At 41.6% G+C, this 15,222-nt stretch overlaps 1 protein-coding gene across 2 annotated transcripts in view; it reads left to right on the top strand.

Annotated features, from left to right (window-relative positions):
* Positions 1-636: 636 nt before the first annotated feature.
* Positions 637-15,222, top strand: part of Apc (APC regulator of WNT signaling pathway) — a 95,923-nt gene continuing 81,337 nt past the window's right edge. For both annotated transcript variants that reach the window (XM_028762683.1, XM_028762682.1), the window contains exon 1: positions 637-801. In XM_028762683.1, coding sequence (XP_028618516.1) covers positions 637-801 — 165 coding nt within the window. The remainder of the gene's footprint in view (positions 802-15,222) is intronic.

Below are 15,222 nucleotides of genomic sequence, written 5' to 3'. Positions count from 1 at the left end.
GTTTGAGACAAATTGGGGACATCCAGAAGAGGTAGGATTGGAATTAAAATGGGAGAGTACGGAAGGCTGGAGGGGCACCTACAGAACAAAAACTGGTTTCTGTCTTCACCACAGGGTTAGGAATTCCCTTTGCTCTAGGGCCTATATTCACTCATTTTTCAATAATCAATGCCTAGAGCATTTGGTGGATGCTTGGTATGAACGGACGCTCACAGATAACCATAGTGTGCACAGGAAAAGTCTACTGATTTGATTTCAGTTCAGTTGGGAAAAGTGAGTTGGAGACTCAGGACCCCCGGGGCAAAGAACAGAAGAGACAGACAGCAAGTAACGCAGAGGCAGGACTTTGGCTGCTGCGGCTGCGCAGTCCAGTCTCTCATTCGCGAACAGCGGGACGCCCGCCAGCCGCTCCCATCGCGCGTGCGCATTGACTGCTTCCCGCCTCCAACAAGATGGCGAAGAGCCTGTGCTGAGGGGGCGGAGTGTGGCTGCCGGAAACCCGGCCGCTACCTTGAGGGAGCTTCGGGCGAAGGCCCGGGAGCAGCGGACCGAGGCTGGCGCGATGCTGTTCCCGGGAAGCTCAGTCGGCTACCGCTGAGGAAGGTGGAGTGAGGAGTTGCCTTTCCAGTGCCCCCTATGTACGCCTCCCTGCGCTCGGGGCCGGTCGCCGCGTTGCCCGCCTCCGTACCGCCCGTGACTCTCGGGGCCCGGAGCTCCGGCGGCGGCCGGGGTCGAGTCCCGGGGGGGGGGAGGCGCCCGAGCGGCGCCGGAGCTTGCGGCCGCGGAGCGAGCGTCTGGCAGGTGAGTGCGGCTGCTCGTGCCGGCGACTCCCACCCCGGTGGCTGCTCCGGGACCCGACTCCGGCGGCCCGATTCCGCCGCCCTCCGGTCTGCACGCTCCGGACCTGCCCCTCTCCGGCCTTCTGCTGGCCGCGGGCTCGCAGGTTTCCTTCCTGCGGGCGGGGGTCGCGACTCCCACCGCCCTCGCACTGTTCCTTATTCGTAGGCAGCCTCGCCCTTGCTGGCAGTCTTCTATCCGCTCTAGGTGCGTGGGTCGTCCAGCCCGTTTCATTCGTGTTCAACCTTTTTGCTTCCTTTTAAAAAAACAAAAAGCAACTTTCGTTGAGCTCTGGGAGGATTATCTGAGCCTGGCTTGTGGAATTGCAGAGGAAAGGCTGATTGTTCAGGGCCGATGGGCTCTGTTCTTGAGAAGAGTCCTGGTAGACTGGGATGGGTTAAGAGCCGGACTCCTGCCTAGTGGAGCCTACGATGGCAAAACGATTGTTCGCTTTTAAATCATTCATCTCTGTTATAGGCTTTGGTCTCAGCTTTTGAGACGGAGCGTTAGATTTTGTAGATCCATTGAAAGAATTGGGGAGTGATATGTTCCTTAAAAAACAAAGAAGACCTTATAAATGTAAGATAATACATAATGGCACAAGGAAGGATTGCTTTCTCTAGGTATTATCCTAAGGAGCGCATTGAAGCCTTAGAATCCCTAGTGTGCAGTCCCTTTGTTGTTGTTTTGCTTTGTTTTTTAAGAAAGGACTGGTGGAGAAAAGCTTTTTAAGTTCAAAACTGCTCAAATTTCTTGTATTCTCGGTTGTTACTAGTGCTTAACAGCACTTACAGCTCTCGATAGTCTCTATAACATGGGTTTGTGCCAATCTCAGCTGCCTCTCAAGGGTAGTCGAGATTACCAGTATGAAAAACTGTCCCGAGTAATTTAGGAACCTTGCCTGAGTTTGCAAGTGCAAACTGCCCTATCAGATTGGCAGTGGAGGAAGTTGGCTGGTAGTTTGTTGCCTCTGTCTCATTACTCGGATGTGTCAAGAGTCCCAACGTGGGATTAAAAATACTTAGACGTTGCCCTATGAGATTGCAAATGACTGGAGCATTAGCTCAGTGGTAGGGTGCTTGTAAGACCGGCTCTGTTCATTCTCCAGGATTGTAAAAAAAAAGTTAGGAGTTAAAGTTTTAGAGATAGAATTGCCAACCTTAAAAGAAGAGATCTTTTTGAATTTTATGTCTCATTTGTTTGTTGGCCGTTTCTCTCTTCCAGTACTGAAGACTGCATGCTCTTAGGTCTGTCTGTCTGTCTGTCCCTCCAGTGCTGTGCTTTCATTTCACTTTGAAGGGACAAGAAGGAAGGGGGGGACTTCTAAACTCAGTGGCTGAGAAAAATCTCAGCTGTCTGAGGCGTTTGTCCTCGGTTTTCCAGGGCTTTGTTTTCATTACTGTCTCCTTATTTACTCATATTTCAGAGGAGGAGATGTGTGTCTTTTCAGGAGCAACTCTTTCCGTCTCTCTCTATTCAGAGCTGTCCGTTATCACTGTTTAGAGGCCTCTCTCAGTCTCTCCCTCTCTATGGTGTATGCATGTTATTATTGTTTTCTACTAAGCTGCCAGATACAACTCAAGGAGGCCCTTCCAGATTCCAAATTTCCTTCAGGATTCTTTCATCCAAGGACTCTGATGTAGTCAGACTCTTGCTTTCAGGCTTGATCTTGACTTGTGTTAAAATCATTTATTAGTGGCTGTGGTCATGTTACCACTTAGACTGCTCTGTAATACTCACCTTGCATGGTGGATCTAGAGGGAGTTAATGTATGTTACATCTCCATGTAAGTGTTTGACACATCCTTATTTCCATCTTTCATTTTCACTATGATGTCACTATGAAATGCAAGTCCTTTACCATTTCACTGTGCTGTGGGGCCATCAAGATGGGTCAGTTAGGTAAAGGTGCTTGCCTTGGAATCTTACAACCTGAATTAGCTCCCCAGGACCCACATGGTTGAAGGAGATGGCCAATTCTTGCATGTTGTCCTCTGACTTACATCGAACACAGACACACAATATATAAATGTAATCTTAAAAAAACTTTAAAAATTACGAGAGAATGCTAGGCACCAAATCTAATGGCAGTTTCTCTGTCATCGTTGGTTTCTGTAGGCAATTTGTAAATTATATAATACTCTATAGTAGTAAATTCTTAGTGTTCTACATTGTGCTTCCTAGCTCCTGGTCCCTTGTAAGTTTTTTGCATGTCCTGCCCTCTTTCAACTTTGTTCTTCCCTTAATCCCTGAATCAGGTAGGCTGCTAATAGGATTTACAAACAAAGGGAATGTGTTTGGCTCTTGTAATTGGCAGATGCATATTTAGAAGTCACATGAAGTGTGATTTGTTTAGAGATTGTATAGTCAGTACTGAAAGTCCATTTCTCTCCCCCCCCCTTTGTAAACAATATCTTCCTGTTTGAGTTCTTTGCTCAAACTTCCTTCTCTCCTATCAATAATGTTCATGTTATGGCCTTCATTTACTGCCAGAGGAAGTTAGAAGACTTTTCTTCTAGACATTTCCCAGAGTCCTCAGCTCTCCTGTGATTGAACAGTACAGATCATGCTGTTAGGTCTGGAGGGTGGTGGTTAGGTAGGAGTGCGTCCTCCCTAAACATCAGGGCTGCAGCACAGCGTGGGGTGGGTGAAACGGGTCCTAGGAAGGGAACTCTATGTTCTTTGGTGTGTTTTCTTGGTGATCATGCCATTTTTTTCTTTATGATATAAATCACTTCTGTGTGGGTTTTCCTGATTTCTGGATCTCTATTTTCTACTTCTACTGTTTGCTGTGTATTCCTATCTTAGATGTGCTCCTAAGAGTCACATGACAACAAACTGAATCAGTTTAGTCTGCATGCATCTCCCTCTTATGGTATGTTCATATATGCTTATATGTTTATGTTCTCTTCCTCCCAATTTCTTTTTGTAACCTCTTTCTCTCAGTCCCCAGTTTTGAATCTTATAGTCAAGTAGGCTCTTCTCCACTGCCCATTAGTTGTCAGCTCTTAACCTCGTATTAGTTAGGCACAAGTTACAGAATACTTAACCAGGCGATTTAATCAGTATCTCACATAAAAAGATGATCAGAGTTAGAGGACCGCATGGCTAGTAGTTTAGCTGCACAGAAGGTTCTCAAGGACCCATCTCTCTGACTAGTCTCAGTGTGCTAACCTTTGAACATAGGCATATGCCATCATGGTTCTTCATAGCTCCTTTTTCCAAGTATCACTTAATTGTCTTTGGTAGCCAAAGGCAAGCACCTTGTATCTCTTAGTTAGGTAAGTAAACCTTCCACAAAGGGCCTGTATCAATCAAGTGTCTCTCCTAATTGTAATATTTGGAAAACCCATTTGTGGTGGTTAAATGTAAGAATAGGCTGAAGAGAAAGTGACATATAGTATCTGTGGCATACTTCTACATTGTTCTCTGGAGAGTTACATTTTAAAAAGAGAATTTGCAAATGACAGTAGTTAGCTTAAAACAGTTTATCTGTACATTGTTATAAACCATACATAGGCTTTTTGCCAAACGTTTTGATAACTATAACTGTTTAGATTCCTATGTAAAATTTGCAAGAATCAAATAGCCTGTCCTCTCTCTAAGCTTATTTTAGTAGAGGACATGGCCAGCAAACAGTGTACATCTATGCACAGATCATGTATAGCCTTTAAGTCAAATGAGTTCCAGTGATAAAACTCATTACTCTGGATAAGCTGGTAAAGGACCCGAATGGTTGAAGTAGTGGCAAAGTCATGGAAGGGTCTACATGGGTGATGGTCTGTATTGTCCTTGTCTGGATTTGAAATCAACATTGCACTTAAGTTTGTAAAATCTCTCTGCTCAGAAATAATTTGTACACAGTCAGTTGAAATTATTTCTTCCTCGAATGCTTGAATGCTTGTTATAATCCAGCAGAGAAGACATCAGGGTTCTAGTAATAGCTTTGTTGTTTTGTTAGATGCAATCAATCATAGGGCTGGGAGGTTTTTTCTTTGTGGGACAGTTTTCACTAAAGGTTTTGCTAATTAAATTTCTCTCTGTTCTCTTTTTCTCTTCCCATCTTTTCTCTCCTTTACTGGGGATTGAACCCAGTGCTTCACACAGACTAGGTACGGTCTCTACCGCTGAGCTATACCTCAGTACTCGATTCCTCATCTGTGTGCGCGGGTGAGTGTGGAACTCAGAGGTTGGCCTCTGCTGTCTGTCTGGAGTCATCTGCCTTTCTTGAGACAGGATCTCACTGGACAGGAATCCCTGGGCTTCCTAAGTAGGCTAGGATGGCTCCCAGGGAGCCGTAGGGATCCTCCATCACCATCTTCTTTCTTGCTGGGCAAGTACTTTACCAACTGAGCCATCTCAGTCCCTGTTTGTTTGTTTGTTTGTTTATGTATTAATATATATTAATAATATATATTTTAGTATATGCTACATATTATCTCATCAATATTATTTAGAGTACTGCATATATTTACTGAATCTTATATTTCCTATGAACTTTCATGTACGATCATTTTTACTGATCATAAAGGATCTGAAACACATGCTTTCGAATGTCCTCCTGTCTGCCTGAGAGGTCTGCATTTTTCCATTCTTAAAGGATGTTTTTGTTACAGAACTCTAGGTTAGCAGTTACCTATTGGAATATATTTTACATTGTTGCTTTATACCAGCTCATTCTCTCCTTATTGATACCATGGCTTCTTTAGCTCACAGGCCAGGCTGACTTCTAACTTAGAGAGCTCTGCCTGCCTCGGCTTTCTAAGTGCTGAGATTAAAGGCATGGGCCACAACGCCTGGCCAACGCCGTGGCTCTTAACATTTTCTTTTAAAATAATTTTGTTATGAAGGAAATCTTTTTAACTTTGTCTTCTGCTTTATTATTCTGTGATAAGGCAGTTCTTTGGACTTCATGGATGTATGGGTCAGTTCTTATCCGTCCCACACATTTTCCAGCCAAAAGGCCTTCTGCTAGCACCTTCACTTCAGTATTCTCTTTTGTTAATAAGGTTCTTCGTTAATACATGAAGATTTCTGCCTCTTATGTGCCTTGCCCTTCTTGTTTTCTCTTAAAGGCTTTATTCTGGACAGTTTTATCCTTAAAGTACCTATTTTTCATCTATATCTAATATTTGGTCACTCATCTAGTAAGTGCTTAATTTAGGTTATTTTTTCAAATGTATGTAACTTTTTATAGTTTGCAGTTCCATGAATATATATATGAATATATATATATATATGTATGTATGTATGTATGTCATACTTAGTTTGACCATTATCCTCTTGAGTATAATAATTAGGAATTAATTATAATATCTGTCAGCTATAATAGTCTTTCAACTCCAGTGTTTACAAATCTCTGGATCTGTTGAAGAAATAATTTGATGTATAAAATGATAATAATCTTTTTGTGAAGATTTTTATTTGATATTATAAAGAGTTTGGGGCTTCGAAATCACCTTAATCGAATTCGAATTCCACATTGTTAACTCTGCCAGACTACCTGCATGACTTATGTGTGGTCACAGGTCGCTATCTCTGCTATGATTTGAATGTGGGGAGTGACCTACAAAGGTCCACATTAACGGCTTGTTCCCCCAGGTGTCACTGTTAGCTGTAATGTAAGATGCTTGGTATTGGTGTTGTCCCCCAAAGGTCACTCTGCTTTTGGGGCTCATGAGATGCTTGCTTTGACTGTACATCCACCATCTTGTGCTGCTCACCAGAGTTCCAGAGTAGTGGGGCCAAGAGTTTATGGGAAGTTCTTCTCCTTGTGCTAACTTCTCAGGTGTTTGTTCGAATGACAAAGCACAGTATGGTTTCCTTGTTTGTTTGTTTGTTTGTTTTTAATAAACTCACCAAAAGCAAAAGTTGAGATCACTTTTCTGAGTTCCAACTTTTAGTGGGTTTGAACTGTTTATCTCTCATTATGTTAATAGTTATTTAATGCTTTTAAAGAGATTGTTTTAATATCTAACTGTTATTGTCAGAGACAGTTGGTATGAATTGCCTGATGTGCTACTTTTCCAAGTCTAGACATTTGACGACTTGTTCCAAGAAGACTAAATATGCTTTCCTTAGTCATCTCTTTGTGTTAATGCCTCTTTGTGGCATAAATGAGAGACTCAGGATTCTTAAAAACTAACATATGGTTGTCTTCTTAATACCGTCACGTGCTTGTTTTTGTTTTTTTGAGACAGTCTCTATATATCCCTGGCTGCCTCTAACTTGGAGATTCCCCTGCCTCTGGGATTAGAGGCCTGAGCCACACCACTCCCTGCTCTAATATGTAGTATTTGCCAGGCTGGTTCTTGTGCAGAGCCCAAGGAAGGGAGGCAGGATGTTGTACTCGATTGTGGTCACTGGCTAAGTTGTCCATCTAACTCCAGAGGGCATAATGTGAACATCGGAAAGTGGGATTTTGTAGGGACAGAGAGGACAAGCACTGAGTTGGGAGGGCTTGCAAACAAATTGTCCTTTAGAACATTGGCTAGCACTTGGGTGTATTTTCAGTAATTAATGTGAAAACTCTTGTGCTATGTAGATATTTTGATTTTTAAAATCACATTTATGTTGGGGTGTGGGTGTCCACCTATGTCATAGCATGCATGTGGAGGGTCAAGGACCGTGGGGGCCTCAGTACTCTTCTTCCCCCACGTGTGTCCCCGGGATCAAATGCAGGCTTTCCGGTTTGGAGGTTAGCACCTTAGGCATCTTGCCAGCCCAGGGTGTTGTGAATTTTACTCTTTCAGGGACAAAAATAGGAGTTTTAAATCTTACATATCTATAAAAATGCATAATTTGTATTTGAATTCTGAATTTGATTAAAAGTGGAAGTCAAGCTTTTAGTTTAGAAATTCTGGGCTTTACATTGGTGGGCTGTCGTTCTTGTTTGGAAGGTTATGTTGGAAATTTAGAATAATATTGCTTTTTTTAAAATAATTATTTGATTTGATATTCATCATAACTTACCATGAGATGCCGTCCATATCTGCAATCAAATTGATGCAGCAAAACATACAAAAGCAGCTCTTGGTAGGAAAACTAGGATTTGTGAGTTTTGTTTTGATTCTTTTTTTGTTTTTTCTCTGCCAAATGAATATACTAAATCGAAGACCCATCCTGCATTGTCTTACCCCACTTGCTGGAAAGTAGATTGCTGTGTGCTTTTGGTTTTTCTCCTAGTTTGTTTCATTTTTGTTGAGTTTCAAATTAAAATGTTTTATCTGTCTTCTAGCTGTTAAAGGCCCTATGATTCCAGTAGCAGAGGCTTCCAGTTTATCACTTGATTTGTAGTTATCATTTATTTTGAGTATTTTATATAATTTAATTCTTACATAGTAGATGTGAACTGTCATTTTATTGAACTTGAGCACTCATCATTGTTATAAGAAAAATCTGTTGAGAATTAATTCCCTTTAGTTCTTAGAGAAAGTAAACCTGGATTCAGATTTGGCAATTTTAGTGTTCTGTTGCTGTGAGGAGACACCATGACCATCATGACTCCTTTTTTTTTTTTTTTTCCCTCTTTTGAGACAGGGTTTCTCTGTGTAGCCTTGGCTGTCCTTGAACTCTCCCTGTAGGCTAAGCTGGCCTCAAACTTATAGCAATACACTTGCCTTTGCCTTCCAAGTGCTGGGATTAAAGGCATGTGCCACCACTGTTAGGCGCCATAGCAACTCTTATAAAAGAAAGCGTTTAGTTGGGGCTGGCTCTCAGGTTCACTGGGTCAGTCCATTTCCCATCATGGCAGGGGACATCGTGGCACACAGACATGATGCTGCAGAGGAAGCTAAGAGTTGTACATCCAGATCCCCAGGCAGCAGAGAGAGAGAGACATTGGGCCTGACTTAGGCTCTTGGAACCTCAAAAGCCACCTTCAGTGACACAACTTCCTCCATCAATGCTTCACCTACTCCAACAAGGCCACACCTCTTAATCCTTCTTAAATGTACCTCTTCCTGATTACTAAGCTTTCAAATCTAGGAGCCTTTGGAGGCCATTCTTCAAATGACAACCACAGCTTTAATTTGATCAGGAAAAACTGTTGAACTTCTATATGGTTCACTTGTAAGTCTACAAGATGAAGGCATTCCTGAGTCAATCATATGGAACCACCTCTTTTATACAAAAGATAACTTGTATACACAGACATTTAAAACTCATAGTCCACTTAGATTAATAACATAGATCATTTCTTGTCATATTATCTTGGGTGTTTTCAGATTGTAACACTTGCTTATTCACCTTAAACCATAGTTGCCCCTCTTCCCACCAAGGAATAAATGGCTGGATAGACAGTGGTGAAAGTTTGTCTAGGGACAAGGCTGTGGGTTCAACCCTAGCATCAAGATGGAGGGAGGAGAGGTAATGAGCATAATTTTAGGCTAAAAGTAGTTAACTAAAGTAGTTTGAAGTTTCTCCCAAAGTGTGTGTACACGTGTTCATGTATGTTGATACACGTATGTGCATGTGAAGACCAGATGACAACCTCATGTGTCATTTCTTATGTGCCATAGATGGTTTGTAGCTTGCCAAATAAGCTAAATTGGCTGGCCAGTGAATTTCAGGGATCTACTTGTCCTGTCTCCAACAGCTAGGATGATAAGTGTATTGCCATACCCAGCTTTTTAGATGTGGGTTCTGGGGTTGAGCTTGGGTGCTTGTCGATTACAAGATAAGCTCTACCAACTGAGCCATCTCCCCAATTACCGTCACTCTCATTGTTTGTTTGTTCCTGGTTTTTATAAGCAATTTTTGTCAACTTGCCTGGAGCTAGAAAATTCACTCCCAAGTTGTCTTGCTCACTCACCTGACTGTAGGTTGGTGTTGATCTGTCCCTTCACGGTAGCCTCTCTGCAGGGTTACCTGGGTTACTTGAGAACAGTGTGACTGGTTCTAGAGTAATCAGTCAAGAAACCAAAACAGGAGATGTGATAGGAGGTCCCTTACCCTTATAGCATCTCCTTCATCACACAGCCCTGCCTTACTCAGTATAGAGTTTTAAAGTCTCTGGCGATCATCTTGGAAAGTGATTGTTGTCCCTCAACATAACTATACACATAAGGATTACAATATCATTCCTGCTTAGTGCCTGTAGGATAAGACTTTCAGAGTACTTTCTGTTATGCATGCATTGATTGCTTACTGTTTGGAATAGTGCTTGCTGGTCAAACCTGGGGCCTTGCCCTTTACCACTGAGCTCCCTCCCCAGCTCTTGCTTTACTGAGACAAGTTTCTCTTGGTAGCACAGGCCTCCCTTGAATTCCCTGTGTAGCACAGGTTGACCTCACCTTCACTTCCTTTGTGTTGGGATTACTATTACAGCTTGCCCCACCATGTCTGGCTTGGCTATTAAAACAAACAAACAAACAAACAAACCAAAAAGGTCTAATAAGAAAACAGTGGGAATAGCTATTGCTGTTGATGACTTTTCTGTTTGATATTGTAGGACACATATATTAGATATGGTTCTCCAGAGGAAGAGAACCTAGACAGAGGGGTTGTGCTGGGAGGGAAGGAATGGTAATCTAAAAGGCGGAGACAAAGGAAGGAGGCAGGTGTAATTCATTCTGAGTCAGAAGGACTGTGAGTTGGGGGGAGAGGGGGAGGAATGAGGGGCTGTTTGATACCCTGGAGAGAGAACCAGGGACAAGGAGCTATGCTGTCTTAACCTAAGAAGACAGAGCTCATCCTTCTGTCTCTTTGTTCTGTCTGGATGTAAACAGACTGGATGATGTCTGTCCACACAGGTGAGGATAGTCTACTGATTGAGATGCTAATCTCTTTTAGAAATAGTCTCTCATACATACACTGAAAAATAATACCAGATATTTGGGTGTCAACTAACAGTCAAGTTTCCTCACTATTAGCAAATCTGTGTTACTCTGCTATAGCTGTTACTCCTTAATCTAGCCAAAGGATTATCATCCAGATTTTAACACATAGAGAATCTTTCATTCATAAAGGTATGACTTCTTACTATATTCTGCATAAATTTAAGATGCTGAAATGATTATGCTGCTTGAATAGTGTGGAAGAATTAAGTACCACACTATAAGATGGAATTGGAAAATTATCTGTTATTATTCAAAGAGAGCTTTTGATGGGCTAGGGAGATGACTATCAATTAGCATGTTTGCTACATAAGCATCAGAATCTGAATTGAGATTCCCAGCGCCCATGTAAAAAGCCAGACTTGGCAGCATGCCCCTGTAATCTCCACAGTAGTGAGGTAGACATATAGTGGATCCTTGGGGCTTGCTGACCCATCAGGCCAAATTGGTAAGATCCAGGTTCACTGAGAGACTCCATCTCAAAATATGAGGCAAAGAGTAATTGAAGAAGGTATTAAACGTACCTTTGTCTTCAAACACGCATGCATGACATATGTACATCCAAAGTAATAAAAATACCCAAAGTGATTTTTTGAAAAGAACTTGAAATATTTAGTTGCAAGAGGATGTGATGACAGAAAAGTCTGTAAATCACATGCTTATTTAATACATGCATCCAAGTTAAATATCAAGTAGGTAGTTGAATATTCAGGGGATAAGGTTATGATAGAAATACCAGTTTGAGACTTAGCATAATATAGTTGAGTATTCCTAGGTGAGAAAATGATAATGCAAGTAGACAGTCCTAGAGTAAACTCAGAGGTACTCCATCACTTAGATGACCAGTGAAGGTTTTAGTGGCTTTAAAGTAAGAGTTTGTTGCAGTTTTCCTCTTAACCCAGCTAGCTCCCAAATAATTGAGTCTGGACTATTATATTTATTTATCAAGCTTTAAGGGCACAACAACTGAGCAATTTTACTCTAATTTAACCCTCTAAACTAATCTGGCTACCTCCCAGTCAAAATCCCAGCGATACTTGCAGTTTAGTATTGATGTGGCTCTCTGGGCTCCAGGTGTTTCACATGGTATCTCCTGAACCTTTCTCTCCTCTCCTCCCTCTGCTGGGAGGACATCTATCCCTGTTCTCTCCCCTGCTCAGTCGTTGGCTCATGAGCTTTGATGACAAATCAGAGAGTAAATGGGGAACAATGTTTACATAACATTGAGACAGGAGATTCTGAGGATAAAAAATTACAACCAGATATGGGGGCCACAGACGTCAACACTTGAATAATACAAGGATAATCTTCACACAGCACACGGTAACATTATACCTGCAGAAGGGGCAGGGCTATTCAATGAAGTTAGAAGAAGGGGGAAAACCATTAGAACATGTCGTAGAGGCTAAGACTTGAAGTGTGTTTAAGAAGGAAGACAGTAGTCATAGTCAGCTTTGTCAAATATTACTAAACAGATGGAATTTGGCCATGTCTTTGACAGAAATTTAATATCAAGGAGGAATTTGTACAGATTAATAACACTAGGGTGTATGTGAGAGAGAATGATCTACTAGAAAAGGGAAGATTGATTATGTAGAGAGAAAAGACTAACTAAAAAGATAAAGAGTGTTTAGATAGAATCTATTGCATAGGTGTTGGCCTTTGATAGGAGCAAGGGAACTTTAGAGGGAGTGAGGTTAGCCCACACTCATGGAAGTGGAATGGAAAGATGGTGGCTTGTGCTTGGAATTGCAGCACTTGATAGGCTGACGTAGGGGGATTTCTGTGAAATCAGGTTAGCCTGGGGACAAGAATTGCAACAACAGTAGGATGGGCAGCTGGATCTATGATGGTCATAATGAAGTTGCTTGCCTAAGGTTCCAGTCACCAGCCACTACCGCCCAGCTGCAAGTAATCTTGAGGTGTGCTGGAGTATGCAGGAGGTGGAAGGTTGACCAGGTCAGAGCAGAGTGGGAAAGGCAGGTTTATTGAAAACACTGCAAGGGAGCTGCCACGCCCTAGGAAGGAGGCGTGCTGTGTGTGTGTATACTAGTGGCCTTTGCTGTTTCTAACATGCGAGGTTGGTCAGTGTTTGACTCCGGTGTGGGTGGGGCCACGATTTGTAGGGTGGCAGTTCTGTGCTGGAAGTTCGAGGTAGAGTTAATTTTGATTGGCTATGTTCAGTCACAGCATTTCTGTGGTGCCATCAGACCTAACTTGTTTCCCCACAGCTAGGACTCTTCAGTGGTCCAGCTGCCTGAATGTCTTGTTCCTCTTTCTCCTGTAAGCATGATAAATTCATTGGTATACTCAGCTGGTCTTGGGTGGAATCTTTTTTTTTTTTGGTCCTCAATGCCCTCTAAGTATGGGCAAAGTAGACATTCATTTATGTCTTACCAGGAAAAGACATGATATAGATATAATTATAAATTTGTGTGTTATGCTTGATAGATTATGTAAATAGCTTTTCTCCAGTAGCTTTTATATTGTTAAATAATTGTATTAATTCTTTGAGAATTTTATACAGTATACTTTGAACATATCTGCCTCCATCAGCCCTCCCATCCCTTCCCACCCAACTGTATGGTTACTTCTTCTTTCCCTTCTTTCTCCATCAAGTCCAGCTTGTTGTCCAGCTTGTACACTAATGTTAGGGTTGGGACCTGCTCTCTAGTGGGCCACATTATTAAAAGAACAAACAACTGACTCTCCCTCTCCCAGCAGCTATTAGGTGTTAACAGCCCCTCAGCCTGGGGTGATTTTTATGGATGTGGTACACGAGAGCGTGTGCGAACACATACACACTCACACTCATACACTCACACACCTCTGCTAGGATTTTGTCTAGCTAGAGCTCGTACAGGTCTTGTGCATGCTATCCCTGTTGTACATAGAAATTCAGTTGCTTTTATTTTATCAGTGAAGTTGGTCTTTAGCTGAGCATATCATAGGTAGTAAAAATAGATTTGTTACAGGGTTGAGGAGACGTGAAAAGCTCAGAGTAGGAAAGCAAACTGTCTAGGAAATAGAGTAGTTCTGCTAGGTACCCTTTCATGTCTATAGTTGTAAATGTAAAGCAAAATAGCCAGCTCTGTTCCTGAACAGTAAGAGTGCCACTTAGTTCTATTTCCCAGAGCTACAGAGGAACCTACTTCCTTTGTGCTTTCAGAATTTTGCAGGTAACATACTGTTCTTAGGGCCAGAATAGCATTGGTTGTTTGTTTCCCTCTATTTTACAAGGTAGAGGGGGATGCCAACCCTCTACTTGCAGGCTGATGAGGTTTTATATAGTTTCTGTGAGACGGTTACCAAATTCAACCAGAGTGCTTATCATTTCAGTGAATCTGTCTCTCTCTGCCTCTGTCTGTCTGTCTGTCTGTCTGCCTGTCTCTTGTTTCTCTGTCTGTGTGTATATGCGCACATGCACACATGTGTGTCTGTTTGTATTCTCAGTCATGAAAGAACACTTGGAAAGGTACTTCTTTTCTGCCCCCACCTATTTTATTGAATGTTTGTTTTTTAATTAAATAGCAGAACTTTTGGGGTAAGATTAAGAAAAGGCCCTTTTCATGTTCTATGGGGTATAGGATGGTTTAAGATCAAGAGCCTTTTTGATAGTTGATACCAGTTGAGAAAGGTATTTGAATGTGAGATGAAATTTAATTCAGTTTTTGAATCTTACTTTTGGTTTCTATAAAAGAACCAATGTGCTATTTCTACCTGACCTTGGATACTTTTACAAAAGACATTTTTAAAGACTTATAAAATTATATGATGTTTCAGTTCTAAAAACATTAGCTGGACTGGGAGTGTATTTAGTGGTAGAGGATGTGCTTAGCATTCAAAAGGACTCAGTCCCCAGAACCAGGAAAAGGCCACCGCGTCTGATTTGAGGGAGGGTTCAAGTGTATTCTGTGCATTGAATTCATTCATCTCATCTCTCTAAATGTAATAGAGACATGTGTTATAAATCCATTGATTAGCGACTTGTTTTCTTACTGGAATGAAGTGAAATCTTCATGTTAAGTGCTATCGGTAGTCCAGAAACCCAGCATTTCCTGTTCTGAGTGGCAACATGTGTTACATTAAGGAAGGTTTATAATTTGTTTTCCACTTAGCAAACTTGGATTATTTGGCCTATAATAACAAGCTTTTATCTTCCAATATACAGACATCAATGTTTAAAGTTCAATCGAACACAAAAGGAAGGAAAGATACTCAAAAGAGGAAGAAAACAGCTTATCTGTAGGAGATGCTGCCATCTCTAATTGTTATAGAGTAATAAAAAAGGATTTGTGGGTTTTGTTTTGTTTGCTTGTTTTTGTGTTTGAAAGTGCAAGCTTAGGGATATTGCCAGGTATCTAGCACTCCGTTCAGAGACTCAGTCTGGGCTACATGAGACCTTGTCTCAAAAAACCAGAACAACAACAGAGCATACAAACAGACAAGTATAATTGGGAGGTATTGGCATGAAAATAAATCTTTTGACCCAATAACTTGGTTTAAAGTTCTAATCATAGCATTTATTAGGCACTATATTGATTCTTTTC

Source organism: Grammomys surdaster, unplaced genomic scaffold (assembly GCF_004785775.1).
Source record: "Grammomys surdaster isolate TR1022 unplaced genomic scaffold, NIH_TR_1.0 135, whole genome shotgun sequence".
In the NCBI taxonomy this organism is placed as follows: domain Eukaryota; kingdom Metazoa; phylum Chordata; class Mammalia; order Rodentia; family Muridae; genus Grammomys; species Grammomys surdaster.
The sequence above is the reverse complement of the archived record's forward strand: the minus strand, read 5'-3'. Positions and strand labels throughout refer to the sequence as shown.